Below are 21,114 nucleotides of genomic sequence, written 5' to 3' on the forward strand. Positions count from 1 at the left end.
ACTGAACTGCTGAATCATAATTAGAGCTATTGTAATGAATACATAATATCTATATTGATATAACAAAAAGAATCATTTTTTTGCTTGTCTTTAATCTTGTATAGGTATTTATCACGTTATTGGCAGCTACAATATCTCATAGCGCTTATGGTCAGAGATCCCACTGCAAGATCACGCACATACATAAACTATATAGTTGATCAATGGCTCGTTTAGACTTCTTTTCTATAGATATTGGTGGAACTGTGTCTTAGTAAATAAAACAAACGGGATTGAATACTGAATTCATTTTATTACAAAAAAGAACAAAAGCATGGCTCTACAACCAGTCAGTACGTAAACATACAATAATAATATTTGTCTTAAAATTACAATATAGTGTTATCTACCTTATTTAACATCTATTAGAATATTATTTCCAACGTTCGACATTATTAAGACACCACCGTTACAAAGATTTTCTGTCCTTTGTCTATTTCTTTAAAAAACCTAGCAAATCTGACTACACTATGTATGATTTTTTTACAGTCGTATAAATACAGAAGAAACCCATATTACCTGTTTAACGTATGTTACTAAAAGATTATTTCTATGGAGTATCTTCTTTCTGCCACTTTTATGAAAGAGTAATTTCAAATTCTTTAAAAAACCTATATTCGCAGCTGTATTGCACATAATTATCCAATAGGATGACTTCTTTTCATCACCCTTCTATCCACGTGAAGAATATTTAGATCAAACTTAAATTCTATGACTTTTTGCTCACGCGTTAAATTTTGTTTAATCCCAGCACTTGTTTTTTACTTTTTCCGTCAACAGTCCAATCTTAAAAATAATCCTAAATTAACTTGTCACTTTAGCAATTCATGTTAATAACAGAATTTATATCAAATGTTATTTTTCAGTCCTGTATGTTAATCCTAAAACCTTCGATTAGGTTACTTAAAAAAAGTTTTTAAAATTAGAAGTATAATCATTGTTCTGGTAACCCAGATCATCGAATCTAGACAAAGAAACAACCGAAGGCCAACCTAAATACAAAACGACTCAAATCTGTATTTTCCTTAATCTCTTTAGCTATATTTATGAAAAATCGTATATTACAAACTCTTGTGTCAACATGTCTTATCCGTGGCATGTTCGTTCCTTGTGCTACCAGTGGAAAATATTTCAAGTAAATAACAACGATCTATGAACTAAACTGTTCACGAGAAATATATCTGTCGGGCTTCGGCCGGCGACTGCTCCATCGGGCAGTAGGGGCATTTCAATCTGAAAGTTTGAAAAAGTAAATGTGATCAAACAAATCTTGAACTAAACATAAAAGTTAACATTAAAATCTGTGTAAATTAAATAAAAATAACTGCAGTGTGTATGCTTTACCAAAAGCAGTGGATAACAGTTACTTTTTATCATCGAACAGCAGATCGGCAGAGAGAAGTGTATGGAATAAGAAAACATGCTGCGCCGATCCCAAATAAAATTGGAATAAGAGGAGGATGGTGTAGGTATGATAGTGATGTCTGATCAAACAAACAAAGATTGCTCTTATGGCCCGTCGCATTAAGTTTAAAAAACAATCTACCAACATGAAGTATGTAAAAATCACGGACTAAGGAAAGAAGGCGCGATGCTTTCTTAGGAGATTTTGCGTTATGACATCTTAGCATCATTTCATTCTCTGTCTGTAGCATGTACAAATGAACATACTTGGCACCCATAGCGAGTTTGTTGAGCGCGTCCCTGGATATGACGTGTCCGCACAGCAGCCGCATCGGCGGGTTCTGCTCCGACGCCTGCTGCCGGAGGATGGGGCACGCGAACACTGAGTGGTAGCCGCCACCATCTTCGCCGAGGTCCACCTTTACATTTTGAAAATTTAGAAAAAAAACATTGATGACTTTGATAACAAAACAGCAGACCAAATACCCTACAATAGCTACTTGAGAGAATGCATTTTTTGAATTTGGAAGAAAAATCTGAATTAGGGCAGAGACAGTATGACAAGTAGGAAGAGAATCATGTGCTATGGTCTAAAATTTTTTTTTTGGTTACAATTATTTTCCAAAGTCGCAACAATACACATGGAACGTTTCACTGAATTTGACTACAATAAGCTTACCTCAAAAGGCAGTTCATCATCAGACCACGCAGCGATGACATGTGGATGCGTCATCTTGGCTCTGATGTCGTGTAATGCGGGCAGCACACGGGCCCCCGCCAACACGCCGCCCGCCAGAGGCGACAGCGGCGCGAGACGGAGTAACGCACAAGCTTCCTTTATAAATAGCTCTGCTGCTTCCGCGCCTGATAGCGAATCATCATGTTAGAACTGGGTAGAATCAGTCCTTAATTTATTTAATTACATTACATCATATCCAAATTTATGTATCAAACAATGTTTAGGTTCCTCTAACCCAGCGGTTCCCAAATGGGGTTCCGCGGAACCCTGAGGTTCCGTGACAGTTTAAATATTGCATTCCAAAATTCCATTTAGGCACCATGTAGGTGGGTACCACTCGGGAGTGTAAGTCTCGTACTTTCGCGACAAGTGGCGGGGGAAGGCCATGGCAGCAGATCATTTAATTCAGTTTTTTACAAATTGTAGATTAACTTAATACCTCTAGGTTTTCGGCAATCGGCAAAAGTAGGTAGCGAGTCGGCCAAAAATCACCGCATTTTTTGGGCTTATTTCATCGCCAGGATTATACGTTTTCATACATTTGACAGGACGTGAAATGACACGGCATACGAGTGTTTCCAGTGGCTATTTTTACCATGAATCAAAAAGTGACATTATTTCCAATTTTTGCATCTCCGCGAATCTGAAAATTTCGCGCTCGCTTCGCTCGCGACTCCATGTTACGTGTGATGCTTTTATGTTCATTTAATTGCTCAAGTATCCAACACCGAAAAAATTTCGCGCTCTTCCGTTGAAGTTTCCTTTGATGTTTATTTTTTATTTTCTGGTTCAGAAAAAGCAATACCGCTTTCTTCGCTAGCTGCTTATTCATTTGCATTTGTTTTTTTTGTGGATATTGTACTTTTTGAAATCTTATTAATTTACAGTGGTTTTGTTTATTTTGTGTAGGTAGTTAAACTAAAAAAAAAATTACGTCTTTATTTTACTTCTTACTTAAGCTAAGGTTCCGCCGAAAAATGGTGAAACGAAAAGGGTTCCGAAGCCAAAAGAATTCGGGAACCGCTGCTCTAACCTACAGACAGACATGTGTTGCTGGGGAGTTTGTTGCGCCTTTTCTTCTTCCCAGCAAAAACACATAGGAAGTGTTGAAGGGTGGGCGTTTTGGGGGTCGTCTTTTGTAAATTCCTGACGTTCAACAAGTGCTGTCTTGCAGCCAAGTTTGAATAAATGATTTTTGATTTTGTACACTATTTAGAAACATGACGGGGCCTGCAGCGAGTGCTGTGTACGTACCGAGCGCCTTGGGGTCGAGCAGGTGCTGGTAGATGTCGGGCGCGGGGCCGGCGCCCGGCGTGCACCAGGCGAGCGCGCACACGGCGGCCTGCAGCGAGTGCTGTGTACGTACCGAGCGCCTTGGGGTCGAGCAGGTGCTGGTAGATGTCGGGCGCGGGGCCGGCGCCCGGCGTGCACCAGGCGAGCGCGCACACGGCGGCCTGCAGCGAGTGCTGTGTACGTACCGAGCGCCTTGGGGTCGAGCAGGTGCTGGTAGATGTCGGGCGCGGGGCCGGCGCCCGGCGTGCACCAGGCGAGCGCGCACACGGCGGCCTGCAGCGAGTGCTGTGTACGTACCGAGCGCCTTGGGGTCGAGCAGGTGCTGGTAGATGTCGGGCGCGGGGCCGGCGCCCGGCGTGCACCAGGCGAGCGCGCACACGGCGGCCTGCAGCGAGTGCTGTGTACGTACCGAGCGCCTTGGGGTCGAGCAGGTGCTGGTAGATGTCGGGCGCGGGGCCGGCGCCCGGCGTGCACCAGGCGAGCGCGCACACGGCGGCCTGCAGCGAGTGCTGTGTACGTACCGAGCGCCTTGGGGTCGAGCAGGTGCTGGTAGATGTCGGGCGCGGGGCCGGCGCCCGGCGTGCACCAGGCGAGCGCGCACACGGCGGCCTGCAGCGAGTGCTGTGTACGTACCGAGCGCCTTGGGGTCGAGCAGGTGCTGGTAGATGTCGGGCGCGGGGCCGGCGCCCGGCGTGCACCAGGCGAGCGCGCACACGGCGGCCTGCAGCGAGTGCTGTGTACGTACCGAGCGCCTTGGGGTCGAGCAGGTGCTGGTAGATGTCGGGCGCGGGGCCGGCGCCCGGCGTGCACCAGGCGAGCGCGCACACGGCGGCCTGCAGCGCGCGCTCGTGCCGCGCGGCGTGCGCGGGGAAGCAGCGCCGCGCGTACGCGATGGCCGCGCCCACGCCCTGCTCGCGCGCCAGCTGGGGACAACAAATACGCTATTGTAGTCAACCTAAGCCGCGCCAACCGACGCCGCGCGTATAAGACTATAACTACACTGCATATAAGAGTCCCTCCTGGGAACTGCTGCACCGCGCAATCGCGTGGCCACCACCACGAGGTGCAGCTGAGCTGAAGGTGCAGGGCGCAAGGCGAGTCTTCTGCGCCTCAAAACAGAACCAACTCATTAGGGAGGAAACCCGAGAAAAAACCCGAGCACGCCCACAGGCTCCAAGGTGGCAGCCCCACCAGTGGGCTAGGGTATAGTGGGCTAATCACTCGCTTACCTAAAACCAAAAGATTAAAGAAACTGAAACAGTGCAAAACCGGACCGATCAAACTACGACGACCTTTGGCATGAAAATACGGACACGAATTGCTTGTTGGAACGTGCGAACACTGAGCGAAGATAGCCGACTAGCCCAAGCAGAAACAGAAATGTTGCGATACAAACTGCAGATACTCGGTCTCAGCGAAGTGCGCAGAAACGGATTCGGTGAACTGAGAACGTCCAGGGGCCTTACATTTCTTTACTCCGGGAAGGAAGATGAAGAGGACGTACGTGAAAACGGCGTGGGATTCCTCCTTTCTGACGCTGCAAAGAAGAGCCTACTGGACTGGAAACCCATCTCAGAGAGAATCATCACAGCCCGGTTTAACAGCAAAGCCCGCAAGATAACCGTCGTTCAGTGCTATGCGCCTATAAACCCGGCATCAGAGGAAGACAAAGACGATTTCTATAGTGCACTCAACCTGACCTTGAAAAACATCCGCAAACAGGACATAGTAATCGTCATGGGAGACCTGAATGCCAAGGTTGGCACAGACAACGACGGCTGTCAAAGACACATGGGTACACACGGGATGGGAGTACGGAACGGGAACGGGGAGAGATTCTTGGAGTTCTGCCAGGACAACGACCTGACCATCGGAGGCACGCTTTTTATACATGGAGACCACCATAAGTATACATGGAACTCACCCGATGGAATCACTAAGAACCAAATCGACCACCTTGCCATCAGCTCCAAATGGCGCTCATCACTGCTCGACGTCCGCAACCGTCGTGGCGCGGATATCGACAGCGACCACCATCTAGTCGTAGCCGAGGTGCGGCTCAAAGTAGCGGTAGCTCGTGCTGCCAGCTCGACGTCCAGGGTAGGAAAAAGATTTGAGGTCAACAAGCTGCGGGACCCAGACATAACCGAAGCCTTTCGGTTAGAGCTGCGAAATCGCTTCTCCGTTCTCGAACCAGACTCCACTACTTCTGTCAACGCGGAGTGGAACCACATCAAAATGGCCTATACAGAGACCAGCTCCGTCGTTCTTGGACACAAAACATACGCTCGTGAGGACTGGATGTCACAACGAACCTGGAACCTCATTGAAGAAAGGCGCCAGCTCCACCTTCAACTTCTGACAACCAGCGACGTAGCAGTGCGCCAAGACCTGAAGCTGCAATACTCCCTGATACGCAGGAAAATCTACCGCAGTACTCGTCATGATCGACGAGTATGGGCTGACTCTATTGCGGATTGTGCACAACGCGCTGCTAACTCCGGCAATCTCAGGGAGATGTACAAGGCGACGAAGACCTTGGCCGGGAATCGGAACCAGAGGAAGAAGAAGCCCTTAAAAGATAAAGGAGGCCAGCTGATTGTGACATCGGAGGGACAGCTTCAACGCTGGCGGGAGCACTTCGAGGAAATCTTCCGAGTCCCAAGTGACCCCGTAACCACGGCCGTACCTGCTGCCAGCTTGCCCACATCAAACCTGGATATCGATGTGTCTCCTCCTACAGGGGAGGAGGTAATGAAGGCTATCCGTAGGCTAAAAAATGGGAAAGCCCCAGGAGTCGACCTCATCACAGCGGAAATGCTCAAAGCCGACATTACCACCGCAGCAAACGCACTGACTCCCCTTTTGCAGAACATCTGGTCAGCAGAAGAGTTACCTGATGACTGGAACAAAGGCCTTCTCATCACCGTACCCAAGAAAGGAGACCTCAGTGAATGTGGCAATTGGAGAGGCATCACTTTGCTCTCGACTCCTTCCAAGGTGCTCTGCCAGATCATCCTGGACAGGCTGTCGGGGGCCGTCGAGCCTCTTCTGCGTAAAGAGCAGGCTGGCTTCCGTCCCAACCGATCGTGCACGGACCAGATCAACACCTTGCGCATAATCCTCGAACAGGCATCAGAATGGCAGAGGGACATGTACTTGACCTTTGTGGACTTCGAAAAAGCCTTCGACACGCTGCGATGGAATTGCATCTGGGACCGGCTTCGTGAAATTGGAGTCCCCGAGAAGATCACGACCATAATTAAGGCCATCTACGGGAAATATTCTTGTAGGGTAACTCACGACGGCCTCGTCTCGGAGGACATACCGGTTCATGCGGGTGTACGCCAGGGGTGTCTCCTTTCGCCTCTCCTCTTCCTTGTTGTCCTTGATGGCATCATGCACCATACCACCAAGAACAAGCGCCGCGGCATAGAGTGGGGACTATCCAACGTCTTAGAAGATTTGGACTATGCCGACGACCTATGTCTATTGAGCCACACGCGAACCGACATGCAAGCCAAACTGGACGACCTGCAACGAGAGGCCATGGAGACGGGATTAAAAATTAACACCCGGAAGACCCAGGAAATGAGGTGCGGAGTGACGTGCTCATTACCGTTGCTTATCGGCACAGAGGGAGTGGAGAGGGTCCACAAGTTCACCTACCTCGGGAGTGTTGTGTCGGAAACAGGAGGGACCGAGGAGGACATCACGTCGAGGACCGCCAAAGGGAGAGCAACCTTCGCACAGCTCCGTCCTGTGTGGCAATCACGGAAGTTGACCAGGAGAGTTAAGCTCAAAATATTCCGGTCCAATGTCAAAACCGTATTGCTGTACGGATGCGAAACATGGAAGGCCACAAAAGACATCTCGCGTAAGCTCCAGGTCTTCGTCAATCGCTGCCTTCGTCGTATTCTCGGTATATACTGGCCCGAGAAAATCTCCAACATAGAACTGTGGGAACGCTGCGGGGAGACACCGATCGACCAGCAGATCAAACGCCGCAAGTGGAACTGGATCGGCCACACGCTCCGAAGGGACCCCGATCACATCCCGAGGCAAGCCCTAGACTGGAATCCCCAAGGGAAGCGGAAACGTGGCCGCCCTAAACAATCCTGGCGGCGGACGATCATTGCAGAGGCGGCGGCTATAGGCAGAACGTGGAGCGAAATAAAGCGCGAAGCTCAAGACCGAACGCGATGGCGGAGCACTGTGGATGCCCTCTGCCCCATCTAGGGGACATAGGACTCTAAGTCAAAGTCAAGTCATATAAGAGTCGCGCGAAGCCCGAAACCTCACTCGCACCCTCCCTCTGTGTGATTGATTCATTTCATTACCGGCCATGTACGACCGTGCACGCCGCGAGAAGATCGCACGTGAGGAACGCTAAAGATCAATAAAGAAGAATAAATAATTCAAAGTTAAGTTAAAGTATATAAATAAATACCTTGAACGCCTGCATCCTATGCAAAGTAAACGGCAGCGGTGAGTTATGTAGCTCATGAGCCCTCCTCTCGGTCCAGTGCAGGGCTGCGCTGGGATCGCCCTCGGACAGAGCGGCGGCACAGCGCTGCAGTAACGCGAACGTACAAGTTCGCTCCACGCCCGTCACCTTCGCTTCTTCGACGAACGTGTCGCCGACGTCCTCTAAACCCTGGAGTAATGTAACAAGGTCATGATGATGGTCTTGGAACTTTTAATCTCAATATGCTTCTTGGAAATCAGAGAATGCATTGTTTAATGAACACTTAAACCTTAAGCAGGCCAGGAAGAAAACAGACTTGCCAATAAACCTGTTTGCAAAAAATACTTGATACACAAATGAAAACAGTAATATTGGTGACTAAACATGTTAACAGTAAGTTATTGTATGTCATGATATTTATTATCACAACGTTTGACAAACAAGGGTAAGGAAAGAGTAAGTATCTCTTACCTGTCTATATAAATGTTGAGCAATAGCCTGTTCCATAATAGGCCTGTTGGTGTCATTGCAAAAGGACTCAGCCTTGGGTGCCACAGAGGCATAATCAGCAATGAAGTGCCTATCAATTGATTTGCCCACTCTAGACACTGTAGCATGGAGTTCTCTATGCTCTGGAACATTAAATACAAAACTTTTGTTTAACTACAAGTAATAGTATTTTTCTTTTATTTTTATGTCTGTAGTTACAAACAGACAGAATATAAGGATTGCCAAATCAATTTAATGTACAAGTACACTACAAGATCTTAGATCTGAAAGGTATTTCAAAGGGTATGTTGTACTAAATCATGATATCAAATGATAGATCATCATCACTACTGAACATGGGCTTTCTAACAACATTCTTACCATCTGGTCATGATTAAATTACCAAAGAGAGTATTTTTTACCTGTAGACATTTGAAACACAGTCTGTTTGACTGATGAGGCTAAATCACTAACCACCATAGCTTGTGCTGGAGACAGTGGTGTGTTTTCAGGCTCTGAAATATATTAAAAATCAGAAATCTTTTAAAAAAGCATCATAAGACATCATCATCTATATTCAACATACAATACTGTTAATCACAAACAGGTACTTATGTATTATAACTTGACTGCCTTATACTGGTATGGAAATTCAAGCTCATATTTGGGACCATGGACTGCAACCTCTAAACAACAGAGGCAGTCAAAGATGTCATTATGTCGACGGCTCCTAAGTATACTGAGTCAACTAACAAATTTTGCGAATTTCACTTTTTTGTGTATTTACAATATTGTTATTGTTATTTGTGTTAATACACAAATAATAATAATGCAATTCGCAAAATTTGTTAGTTGACTCAGTATACTTAGGAGCCGTCGATGTGTGCAGTAGCAAAAGTAAAATCTTATCCAAAGTAACAGGACTTTTTTTTGTGTGTGTGGCAATCTTATCACCAATGTAAGCTACACAGAGACTTTTTATAAACATACTTGTTATTGCATTATACATAACAGTGCTTAAAATAGCTTGTTTTTACTGCCAAGCCTAGATAAGAACTAGGCAAAGAACACCGAAATATAATAGCGAATGACTATTAAAAATACTGTTTTATGAAGGTGAAAGTAAAACAGCTTATATGTATATAACAACAAAACTTATGTAATTTTACAGTAGTACTGATGCTTATACTACAATTCTGAAGCGAAATGTTAAGAATTGATACGATTTAATGTAAAGTGAAAATAAACTCGTCATGGCCATAAAATATTCATATACAGGACACATTGCGAACAAAGAGGGCACGTAGAGGGGGAAAACAAACCACTTACGTTTTGCGATTTCTTTTCGCAGTTCTTCAACTTGGTCTATAATGTCCTGCAGAACTCTGTTTGTATGATCATTTAGAGAGTTGAATTTTGTTAAGGCTTTGTCCAAATCTTGCTCCACTCCAGTGCACGAATCCATTATTGTGCGATAACTTTATTCAATTTTAATAATCTTCACGCAAAGTCGTAACTTTGTTTATCGGATATGAAGTACAAAACGAACAAAGATGCGTTGTTTTATAGGTAAATAAGGTAAATATTTTTAGACGAAATATATGAAAACAGACATTTTGCCTTCAGCTGAATGAATTTCCAAATTACAGAATGAATGACAGACGTCAGCCTGACCGCAACCAACAGAAAATAATCTGACACAAAAATAATATGTTGTCAACAAAATTGTCGTTGGTTTGCCGTTTGGTAAAATTATTTTTAAAAAAATCGACTAATTTTACAACTTAACAACTAAGTGGCGAACCACGTCTATGGATATCTTAAAATATTTTGTTTATAGTCTGTTATTCTTCTATATTTGTTCTTTTAGTCTATGATCATTGCACAATTGTTCGATTTCGGTCTGCCGTTTTAGGTTAGAATTTTTTTATCGAAAAGGTATTGAAATTTATTAATATTATACGTGTTGAAACAGCCTTAACATGGCACAAAGTAAGCTTAACGATATGGCGGGCAAATTCGCCAAGGGTGGACCCCCTGGACTCAACGCCGGCCTCAAAGTGGTCGCCGTTGTAGGTGCGGCAGCCTATGGCATCTCGCAATCCTTGTTTACGGTTGAGGGTGGTCATCGTGCCATCATGTTCAACAGAATAGGAGGAATTCAGCAACACGTCATGAGCGAGGGTATGCACTTCCGTATACCTTGGTTCCAGTACCCTATCATTTATGACATTAGGTCCAGACCTCGCAAGATTTCATCACCCACCGGATCTAAGGATTTACAAATGGTGAACATTTCTTTGAGAGTACTTTCCCGTCCTGATGCGAGCTCATTGCCTACAATGTACAGACAGCTTGGTACTGATTATGATGAGAAGGTGCTGCCATCGATTTGCAACGAAGTATTAAAATCTGTTGTTGCTAAGTTCAATGCTTCACAGCTAATCACTCAGCGTCAGCAGGTGTCTCTTCTGATCAGGAGAGAGTTGGTGGAACGAGCAGCCGATTTCAATATTATACTGGATGATGTCTCTCTGACTGAACTGAGCTTTGGTAAAGAGTACACTGCTGCTGTTGAAGCTAAACAAGTTGCTCAGCAGGAAGCTCAGCGAGCTGCTTTCGTTGTGGAAAGAGCCAAGCAGGAGCGTCAGCAGAAGATCGTTCAAGCTGAGGGTGAAGCTGAAGCCGCTGAAATGTTGGGAAAAGCTATGGGTATGAACCCTGGTTACTTAAAGCTGCGTAAGATCCGTGCCGCTCAGAGCATTTCCAGAATGATTGCTCAGTCACAAAACCGTGTATTCTTGCCTGGCAACAGCTTGATGATCAACCTCCAGGACCCCACCTTCGACGACTTGTCTGAGAAACTGACTAAGAAGAAGTAACACGAGGCTCAGAGTGTGTACGCTGAAAGCCTGGAGCCTGCGACCACTCTTACAGATGTTGATGCTGCTGTTCTTATAGGTGGTGTTGCTTCAGTTGTCGTTTAGTGCATTTGTTTGTGTAGGTACCATGAGCATTACAAATAATACTATGTAAAACAGCCAGTTAAAAATGTAATATTGCATTTTACGTTATTTAGTTGTAGGTCTATAGTATGTATGGGAATCTAATGATTTAAATAAAACATTCAAAATTATAAAAAATTTTGTTATTTACTGCCTTGTCCACAGGAGATATTTTATTGGTCTGGGATGTATACTATACCAGATCAACAACACAGGTATCTAAACAGATTGAATGATAAATGAACACAGTTCAAAATCAAAAATCTTGCAAAAAAGAATTTAGATATAAAATGTCAGACAAAGAGCATGGAAAGTGATATAAATAAATTAGGAGGGGGGGTGATGATGATGAACCCCGAAATGATGCATTTCTTAAAAATGTAACCTAATCTATAGAGCTGTGAAACCAAATTTAAAAATGATATTTTTTTCTGCTGCTCTTAATACAGCCGTTACCTATGTTGGTCTTTTTTTGGGATTTCTACTACTGGATCGCCATAAACAAACTAGTTGCAAAATATACCAAACGGAATGTGTATTGTTGACCAAAGCAGCATTAGCTGTATTCATAAATGACAAAAAATATAGTAAATGGAGAAATCATTGCATTCTTTACACATGAGTGCATAAACATTTTGAACCCTGAAGAAAGTTGAATCATGAGAGTCAGAAAGTCCCTTAAACAAAAAGGTTATCACAGAAATAAAAGAATATTAACGGTTACTATAATTTATTAAACAGAACTAAAACACAAAGTAATCCATTGATCAAAACTGTTTACTTCTTGAGAGCAGATGGCTGAGGACATCTAAACCTGGACATCTCTATTTCAGCTTCGAAGAAACTCATGTTATCGTACTGAAAGTATTCAGGAACTTTGTAGGCTCCAGCCTTCTGAGGATCCACGCCAGGACCCACTGGCTGTGCCGCTGGATGAATTACATTGCTGCTCAGCCCAGGAACGTCTGGTGGTGTTTGACTGGCTTGCGCGGGTGGTGGAGGAGTGCTCTGAGTACCTTCGCTGTAAAATCTAGTTAAAGCTCTCAAGGTATTCCTTCTCACAGCATTCATTGTTATTTATTACACAACCGCAGCGACAGCGACCGACAGTTATAAAAAAAATCTATACTATTGACATTTACATTTTTGACTTTGACTTTTCAAAAATGTAAATGTTGCTGTTTTTTTTTCGTAAAATGTCACAGCCATTCATATTTAGAATGCCATTAAATGCCATACACCAATGCATACACCAGACACTTTTCTAGTCCTACATCCTGATGAAAATAAAATTAAATTATCGAGCTAATTATACTTATACATATTCAATTAGCAGGCCCACATTGGGCTGACAAATCTAAAGTTTAGGTTTATGTGCACACTGCTGCCCGTTGCTCTCTCTTCTCATTGCTGTCGAGTAAACTTGATATTGGATGGGTGTTGAATTTCAGATACCACTCATCATGTATTGCGGACTTTATACGGTGACACACAAATGGCAAAATGAAAATTATTCAAAATGGCTTTTTTGATGTGAGAAGCAACCGTTGAAACCCTCGATTTGTAGATCCGGGATCAAATACTTTATTTAGTTCTCTTTAAAAACCAATATCTAAGTGGCAGATCGGCTGGTTGATACTTCCGATGACCTAAAGGCCAGCTACTACTTTTCGCAAGGAAAACAAGCAGAATCCATCATAGCAATCTTTTTGTACTAAATCTAATAGGCTTAAGTTTAAAAATTGGATTGTTGCAAAATTAACGATAAATGGCTTAATATTGTTTATATGCTTAGAATCTGCTACAAAATGATTAGTCGATTATTGCTGTCGAAAACATTGTGGCTTAATGTAATTAAATAATTCCTTATACGTAAACGTAAACTTTATATCGAAGGATATCTATGTGAATTACGTAGGTGCCAGCAACACTAAAAAAGCAATATTATTTATTCATTAACTAAAAAAGTGGATGATGGATGGATCGTTACACGGGCACTCTTTACTTCCGTGGTACATTGCGTCTCCTCTAGTGTCTATGGTTCTTTTTCACGACTGTTTTGGATAGTTTACCTACCTTGCCTATATTGCCGATTTTTCGGGTTCGAAGCGGAATATGTGTATAATTTTACTGTGTAATCTATAATATAACATGTTATAATGTTTTTCAATCATAGTTAAGTCTAATTACTTTGTAGGTGTCCGTAAATCACAAGTTCAGCCATTTACATGAAAGGTGAGTACAAAAAATTGGTACCTCTATTTTTTTTTGTAAAGCCTCTGTTTCACCTTAGTGACACTAGAGAAATAGCGAGTTTATGAATGTGACTCTGTTATTTAATTGATGTGTATGTGTTACCTGATTATGAATAATTATTCATACAGCGCTGCATAAGTTATAGTTCATATATATACCTATTTGCCGCTATTTTGTATATTATATTTATGTATAGCAACTATAACGCGACCAAGTTGAATAGGTCATGAGGAAGCACTACGTTCCATTTCATGTTAGGGTATTTTACAATCGATAGAATATCTCTGAGATGCAACATAATAAGCAGCTAAGTATAGTGATCTCAAAATGAAAGTTTTCGGCAAAATATTTGTAAATGCTCCAATAGGAAAATCTGTGTTTATAAACTGAAAATAGAGGCGGGCTGTGTAACTGAACCAACCAAAGAAAAAAAGTTACAGAAATGGAACGTTTTTTAGTCTATGGTTTTTTTTATTTGGTTTTTGGAAATTGCGAATCGCAACATTTCTTTGCATTAATGCTCGACGGTCGTTGTCATTGAATTTTATTCCTATAATAATTAATGGTTTTTATAAACATTCTGTGTAATTAATATAGTAACTAATATAGACACAAGATTAAGATACGTACTCCATTGTGAAAAGTGAAATGGCCGCCGAGGTGCCTGTTTGTGATGTACTTTGCGAGGCGATGGAATATTTATCCAAACTCGGCACTAATTTACGAACACGATCCGAAAGTCTGAAGGAAAAGAGAATTAGTAAAAATAAGTTAAGAAATGCGCATGCCGTTCATAAAGCCGCCCAAAAAGTGCTTCTTATATGTGAATTGTCTAAAAGATCGCTGGAGAATGTTGAAACCGGAGTGCGAAAAGTTCTGTCTATAGTGAACGCATCTCAGGCGGACACCGGTAAAGGCGGGAAAAACATTGATGTGAAAAATCATGAAACCAATGATAAGTTTTATTATTTTGAACATGACTCATTTAAATTGCGCGTATCCAAGAAAGTTCCAGTGAAGCATTTTAGGAGTGTTAAAGTGCTTGCCAAAAGAATGCCTGTCTCCATGCAAGAAAAATATCCTGTATATTACGATTGTAAACTTAAGCAACAGAGAAAAAAACAATGTCGAAAACTGTTTGAAGAAGAGCAAGAAGTAACTTCAAAGAGGAGATTATCAACATGTAGTCCTCGCAAAAATCATATTAACAGTAAGTCTCAAGATAGTCAAGAAGATACAAATGAAGTTGTTTTGTCTGATGCAAGTGAATCTAATAAATGTAGTAAAGATGAGAAGTCTAGGAGAAAAAGTACTGTTATTAACATGCAGAAAATATCCCTAGATGAAAAAACGGCGGATGCTACTTCTGCCGAGGCAGTAGAAAATGAAGATGAAAATTCCATAAGTGAGAAGAGTAAGAATGAACAAACGAGTATCAAATTAGTTTATTCACAAACAAAAACTAGACCAGCAAGTGCTCAAGGTAAAGAAGATTCGTCAGTATCAGAACTAATTGAATCTTTTGCAAATGTTGCTAAAGTCGATGATAAAAAAGCTACCCAAAGTAGTGATAAAAAACAAGAAAAAGAAAAGGAAGCAAACATTGTGAGGAAGAAGTTTAGTAAGATCAAAATTGTTGATGATAGCTCAGACAGTGAGAACTCTGTGAAAGATAAATCTAAGGATTCCACTCAAACTAAAATACAGTCTGATAAAGAAGATAATGAGGAAACGGTAACAGAACCTAAATCTAAAAAAAGTAAATACTGTGAAAATGATAGTGACTCTAAGAGTAAGGCAGAATTAGATAATAATTCAATACGAACAGATAATAGTGAAAATGATTCTAAACCTTTAATAAGATGTGTAAATATAACTAAGCTACTTAAACCTGACGTAGCTGGTATATTGAATGGCAAGCAACAGAGAACAAGCAAACCACAACTAGCCAAAAAAATGGGAATGTGTGCCAGTAAGAATAACAACAAACAAAAGGACCTAAGACAGTATATAAACGTAAATAATGATTCAGATGAAGAATTTTGGACACAAAAAAGAAAAGAAGTCAAGTTATTTAAACCTAAGAAGTTAACTATAGATATAAATAAGTTACCTGCTTTTACTGAAAAATTTTTGCTTTGTCATAAACTCCAAAAAATTATACAAGGCAGCAAAATCATTTATGAGTTACCAAAAGTAAATAACAAAGAAACTGAGCAGAAAGTGGACAATATAAATGAGGTTAAAAATGCTCTGCTTATTGAATCTGGATCTGAAGACAATGAGAGTATGTCAAATGAGGTGCGGAATGTCATAAACTCACTTCTTAACGATTCTGATTCTGAATTAAAAGATGAAGCTACTCAAAATAGTAAAACAGATAGTGAAAAAACTAGTCAAATGAATTGTGATCAATTAATAGATCCAGCAGCAATAAAAGATGCACTTCTAAATGAATCTGATCCAGAAAATAATGAAAACACTGATGTAACTAAAAATACAACCAGTGATACCATTACCACAGAAAATGAAAAAGATGCTGACAGAATTAAAAGTTCTTTGCTGAATGACTCAGATTCTGATTGCAATCATAAAGATGACAAGACTAATTCAAAACCTGATGACAAGCATTCTGACTCTAATGCTCCAGACGAATCAACACTAGTTCCTAAAATAAAGTCATCTCTTTTACATGATTCGTCTGATGCTGGTTCAGAGTCAACAATGATAAAAAGGAAGAAGAGAAAATTAAGTAGGACCAAGAAAAAGCATGGCTTGAAAAGTATGCAAGCTAAAAAGACGCTCTTAAATCATTCATTAAGTTCAGATGATGAAGAGCATTCTCAGGAGCTTGATGCAGCTTCTAAAAAACGCAATTATAAAGTTAGACGGAAATCGCGTATTTCAAGTTCCTCTTCTGGCAAGGATAATCTAAATTCTAACTCAAAGGATACAGGCAAAAGCGACAGGTCATCAGGAGAGGATAACAGTACTGACAAGCTTGATGAACATTCAGATTCCAGAGTTAGCAAGGTTAGGACATAAGTATACTAATTCATAGTTATAAAATATAAGAACATACCTAATAAAAGTACACTGTATTGCCATTTTTATCCTTTTGAAATGTTATAGATAGCAAGCAATTGCATTTATAGTTTTAAGTGAGTTAACATTCATGTCTACTGGTGTAACAATATCTGTTTTAGGATAAATACGTTCTGTATGATTGTGCATTAATAGACATTTTAGCAATTAAATGCTGAATGAAATAATTGGAGTTTTCTTTTCGCACAAATCAGATCACGAATCAGACAGATCATTTTAATTACTCTCCTAATTTTTTTGTAAAGTCAAGGAATAAACATTCTTAAATTACAATGAATAATGTCAATTTGTAAACTAACAATTTAAATCTAACCATGTTTATTCTCCATGCTCTGCCATAGCTTCTTTTAAATACAAAGCAAAGGTATTAAACATGGTAAAAATAATTAATTACAGATGGTACGCTCTAAAGCAAAACCCAGTGGGAGCAGCGGCCAGAATTCAGACAACCAAGATGCAAGGGACAAAGAAATTGATGGGTAAATATTCAGTTAAAGAAAGGGTGAGAAATCCAGGATTATTTTGGGTCCTGCAAAACTAAATATTCGCATCTGTATTGCCGTTATGCACGTTTATAGCCGAAAATCATGGGTATACAGAAATCACTTAACTACTCTTTGGTGGTAGTGCATATTCAATTGCATAAGTAGTTGTGGCCTATCTATATATGAGAGTCCTATGAGAATAGGGTAACCTATTCTCATCATCCTACTCAGTATCTATACTAATATTATAAAGCTGAAGAGTTTGTTTGTTTGTTTGTTTGAACGCGCTAGTCTCAGGAACTACTGGTCCGATTTGAAAATTTCTTTCAGTGTTAGAAGCCCATTTATCGAGGAAGGCTATAGGCTACTTTTGACGTGATAACGTCTTATAAATCGATGGAGCCGGCTGCACGCACGAAAAAACATGACTCATGCGTCGTTACCTCGCTCTGAGGCGTTCCGTTTAAGGCTTGTAGTGCAAGCGAGAGCACGCAACGAGCGACAAAGAGGCACGATCGGCCTCCGCGTTCGGCAGCGTTCGACAACTGACGATCAATTTCTTATGACGTTGTCACGTTCGACTATCATCAGTAAACCGACTTTACAGACAACCGTTTTTTATCCGGTACGGGAAGTAGTTCCCACGGGATGCGGGTGAAACCGCTGGCAGAAGCTAGTATTATCTATGTCCATAAACAATTTTCAAGTTTCACTGTGCCAAAGAAACTGTCACATATTCAATACTGATGGATTGGTATTGCTAGTTTGTTTATTACTAGTAAAATTTGTTAGGAAGCTCATTTTACTGAAATACAATAATAGATTTCTATTATTAAGTGTAGCATTTTATATCAGTATTGGAGTTGAGTGGTATTTTATGATGGCATGGGAGTGTGATGCTGTTAATAATCATGGCTTAGGGCTGGGAGTTCACTTGCACCATATTCACATGTTAGTGGTTCATTTATGGCCGTTCGCAATATTGTATCTATCTGTGGTTTTACTTACTAGAGGTAGAATTTCAGCATTAGCCCCATACAAGTAATGTCAAATGCCTATATAGAATATTGATAACGGCGGTTAATCAAAACCTAACAGTAATTTTACTTAAAAGGCAACATTGACCACAGATTTGGCAAAAAATCTAACATTTTTGGGAAATCGGTTAAAAACTGCATTTACATTGAACACTGGGTATGGTTGAAAATGAATCACACACAAACGCAGCTTGTGACCTGTGTTCAGGCTTGCGTGAAATAAGCTTGCGAACCTGTGGGGTATCTAGCTTGCGCTTATGATATCTACCTAGCCTCTACTCTCGTAACAGGTAGGTATAGCTACAGTTAAAAAAAATCAAGAAACCTACACGCCTACGTCCATTCATGAAATGGATAACCAAGATATATTTGAGTACCCTTGAAATATGAGAGATTTGCATGCTTTCAAAACGTGAAAGAAATGTACAGTTAGCAATAATAAAAGTCCATACACAAGCAACTAAAATCTGAAATTCCAAACATCAGCTTGTAATTCTTCCATGTCATCATCCTCCGAGCCTTTTTCCCAACTATGTTGGGGTCGGCTTCCAGTCCAACCTGATTCAGCTGAGTACCAGTGCTTTGCAAGGGGCGACTGCCTATCTGACCTCCTCAACCCAGTTACCCGGGAAACCCGATACCAGACTTACTGGCTTCTGACTACCCGTAATGACTGCCAAGGATGTTCAACGAGAGCCGGGACCTACAGTTTATCGTGCCATCCGAAACACAGTCAATGGTCTCTAATATATGTATACTTAGAAAGTACATAAGTACAAACCTAGAAAAGTTGCATTGGTACTTGCCTGACCTGGGATCGAACCGGCGCCCTCATACTTGAGAGGTTGGTCCTTTATCCACCACTAGGCCACAGATACATACGGCATTTTAGTGTACCTACAGGTATTTTGTGACAACGTTAATGGTTTTTTGTTGTTGCTATCCTACACTATACAACCGATCTCACCAGAACATAGACAAATAAAAATCCATCATTCGATACGATATTCGTTATAATAACGAGATACTAGCCATTTTCCCGCGGTTTCACTCGCGTCCCGTAGGAATTACTGCCCTTAAGGGGATAAAAATAGCCTATGTTTCTCGGGAAGAATAGCTTTCCAACAGTGAAAGAATTTTTCAAATCGGTTCAATAGTTTCGGAGCTCTTGTATACAGTACAAACAATTTTTTTCTTTATTATATAAAGTAGATATTCAGCTCTAAAGTTACAACCTCATTTGTAGACTAACAGACTTGAGTAGTTTAAATAAACCACATCGACGGCGCGACCCATCGTCGAACAACACTGGCAGTCGGAGCTCTGCGAGGAAGAATAACAAATCAAATTCCACGCCAGTACTGGGTGAAGACTTGCTGCAGGCTGCCAGCAGCTCTGAAGTTTCCGAAGATGATAATGTCATAGAAGAAGGTAGATACTACAATTTATAGTAAAATTTGTTGTTAAACTACGTAATCACCTCTTGTTTTGATTAAAGAGCATGCAACAACTAATTTTGATTTCTGATACTTATACAGTCTGCCCGTGACCATGGATGATGTAAAGGATCCGAAACGTCGGGATTAAAGACAGTTTTCATAGAAAAATATATTTTCTTTTAATTTCTTGGAAAAGACAATAAAAATGAAATGTATGTTTCAAGCTGAGATATATATATTTCATTCAAAATACACTGCTTCTTCCAGATTTGCCTGCAGTAACAATACCAGGACTCAATGGTGATAGCATCAGTCACTTAGCTAAAGATGACTTGCTGGGTGACAGTGATTCTTCAGTCGCACCTGAGAAAGAACCCAGTGAACATGAGGTATTACTGTATTTTTATTCATATTTTCTACAATATTTAATTATAATGAAATGTATATTTAAATATCTGTATATTTCACAGGAAACCCAAAATGGTGAAGAGTCAGATGAGGAAAAGTAAGTTTAGTAATAGCCTAAAATTAAATAAGAAATTGTCCCTTATAATGAGCTTAAGAGACCTTTACATATACATATTACATTACTTTAAATAACTTGGTCAGTCAGAACTTAGCTGACACTTAGCTTACATGTTACACCATCAAATTATTATCAATTTTATTAAAAAAATCATATAAAATTAAATTTCATTTAATTCACAGTGTACAATTAAAACGGCAACGCAAACAGAACGCGATATCATCCGACTCGGAAGGCGGGACCTCGAATCGTAAACAAATTGACGAGGATGTCCGAGTCAGCGACTTTGAAGACTCGGAAGACGAAAGCTCCGAGTCCGCTAAGCGCAAGCGGAAGAAGAAAGGCTCGGAAAGCGATGGGTCTGTGGAGTCTGGGAATGATGGAGGGTAAGGATTATGATGTTCTAAATTTGAAATTTGAATTGGTCCGCTGCTCATCCAGTTTGTCTGTCTGTCTTTTCGGCTTTCACATCATAGATATTGAACTCATGTTATTCATAATTGTATGGTACAGATTGTCTAGAGCCAGTAAAATAACATAGGTTTTATATTATCCGGGTGTGGGAAGTAGTTTCTTCGGGGAGAGGGTAGAACAATGGGGGACAGCTAATTTATACTAGAGCGTGTTGTAACTTATTTTGTTCCAACACTTCAAATTGACAAATTAATTCTTGTTTTGTTTGCAGTAAAAAGAAACGTCGACGTATAAAACAAGTGAAAGACAGCGATGCATCTGGATCGGACACAGAAAATGAAGGAAGGAATAAACATGGCAGGAAGAATATACGTAAGGTAAACTTACTCATACATTTACAGATTACCTATAACAA

General features: G+C 41.1%; 4 protein-coding genes across 10 annotated transcripts in view; 2 read left to right on the forward strand and 2 right to left on the reverse strand.

Annotated features, from left to right (window-relative positions):
- Nucleotides 1–272: 272 nt before the first annotated feature.
- Nucleotides 273–10,124, reverse strand: LOC124636577 (E3 ubiquitin-protein transferase RMND5B). Of its 2 annotated transcripts, XM_047172722.1 has the most exons (9): nt 9,762–10,124; nt 8,855–8,947; nt 8,415–8,575; nt 7,926–8,132; nt 4,309–4,398; nt 3,437–4,196; nt 2,123–2,307; nt 1,711–1,862; nt 273–1,272 (listed from the first exon to the last, which is right to left on the reverse strand). In XM_047172722.1, exons 1-9 carry the CDS (start codon nt 9,895–9,897, stop codon nt 1,206–1,208), a joined length of 1,851 nt encoding a protein of 616 aa, XP_047028678.1. In that variant the 5' UTR covers nt 9,898–10,124; the 3' UTR covers nt 273–1,205. The 2 variants fall into 2 exon arrangements, with proteins under 2 accessions (XP_047028678.1, XP_047028679.1); XM_047172723.1 differs by lacking the exon at nt 3,437–4,196 and having other exon boundaries at nt 4,221–4,398; nt 9,762–10,119.
- Nucleotides 10,125–10,284: 160 nt separating this feature from the next.
- On the forward strand, nt 10,285–11,575 carry LOC124636579 (prohibitin-2). The gene has a single exon (XM_047172730.1). It carries the CDS (start codon nt 10,415–10,417, stop codon nt 11,312–11,314), a length of 900 nt encoding a protein of 299 aa, XP_047028686.1. The 5' UTR covers nt 10,285–10,414; the 3' UTR covers nt 11,315–11,575.
- Nucleotides 11,576–12,214: 639 nt separating this feature from the next.
- Nucleotides 12,215–12,508, reverse strand: LOC124636638. The gene has a single exon (XM_047172803.1). It carries the CDS (start codon nt 12,506–12,508, stop codon nt 12,215–12,217), a length of 294 nt encoding a protein of 97 aa, XP_047028759.1.
- Nucleotides 12,509–13,462: 954 nt separating this feature from the next.
- The window catches only part of LOC124636576 (transcriptional regulator ATRX homolog), a 31,959-nt gene continuing 24,307 nt past the window's right edge, over nt 13,463–21,114 (forward strand). For 3 of the 6 annotated variants that reach the window (XM_047172716.1, XM_047172720.1, XM_047172718.1), the window contains exons 1-7: nt 14,151–16,726; nt 17,195–17,277; nt 19,567–19,751; nt 20,027–20,148; nt 20,230–20,264; nt 20,468–20,671; nt 20,971–21,076. In XM_047172716.1, coding sequence (XP_047028672.1) covers nt 14,342–16,726; nt 17,195–17,277; nt 19,567–19,751; nt 20,027–20,148; nt 20,230–20,264; nt 20,468–20,671; nt 20,971–21,076 — 3,120 coding nt within the window. In that variant the 5' untranslated portion in view covers nt 14,151–14,341. Of the gene's footprint in view, nt 13,673–14,150; nt 16,727–17,194; nt 17,278–19,566; nt 19,752–20,026; nt 20,149–20,229; nt 20,265–20,467; nt 20,672–20,970; nt 21,077–21,114 lie in introns of those variants that run through there. The other 3 variants (XM_047172717.1, XM_047172719.1, XM_047172721.1) reach the window with 2 other exon arrangements.

The sequence above is a fragment of the Helicoverpa zea genome, chromosome 14 (genome assembly GCF_022581195.2).
Source record: "Helicoverpa zea isolate HzStark_Cry1AcR chromosome 14, ilHelZeax1.1, whole genome shotgun sequence".
Classification (NCBI taxonomy): Eukaryota; Metazoa; Arthropoda; class Insecta; order Lepidoptera; family Noctuidae; genus Helicoverpa; species Helicoverpa zea.

Excerpts from the sequence above, each read along its gene's own strand:
- LOC124636577 (XM_047172722.1), bottom strand. The coding sequence starts at position 9,897 with ATGGATTCGTGCACTGGAGTGGAGCAAGATTTGGACAAAGCCTTAACA. Across the intron at positions 2,308-3,436 it reads GCTCGACCCCAAGGCGCTCG|GCGCGGAAGCAGCAGAGCTA; the intron begins GTACGTACACAG and ends ATTCGCTATCAG. Across the intron at positions 1,863-2,122 it reads ATGATGAACTGCCTTTTGAG|GTGGACCTCGGCGAAGATGG; the intron begins GTAAGCTTATTG and ends CAAAATGTAAAG.
- LOC124636579 (XM_047172730.1), top strand. The coding sequence starts at position 10,415 with ATGGCACAAAGTAAGCTTAACGATATGGCGGGCAAATTCGCCAAGGGT.
- LOC124636638 (XM_047172803.1), bottom strand. The coding sequence starts at position 12,508 with ATGAATGCTGTGAGAAGGAATACCTTGAGAGCTTTAACTAGATTTTAC.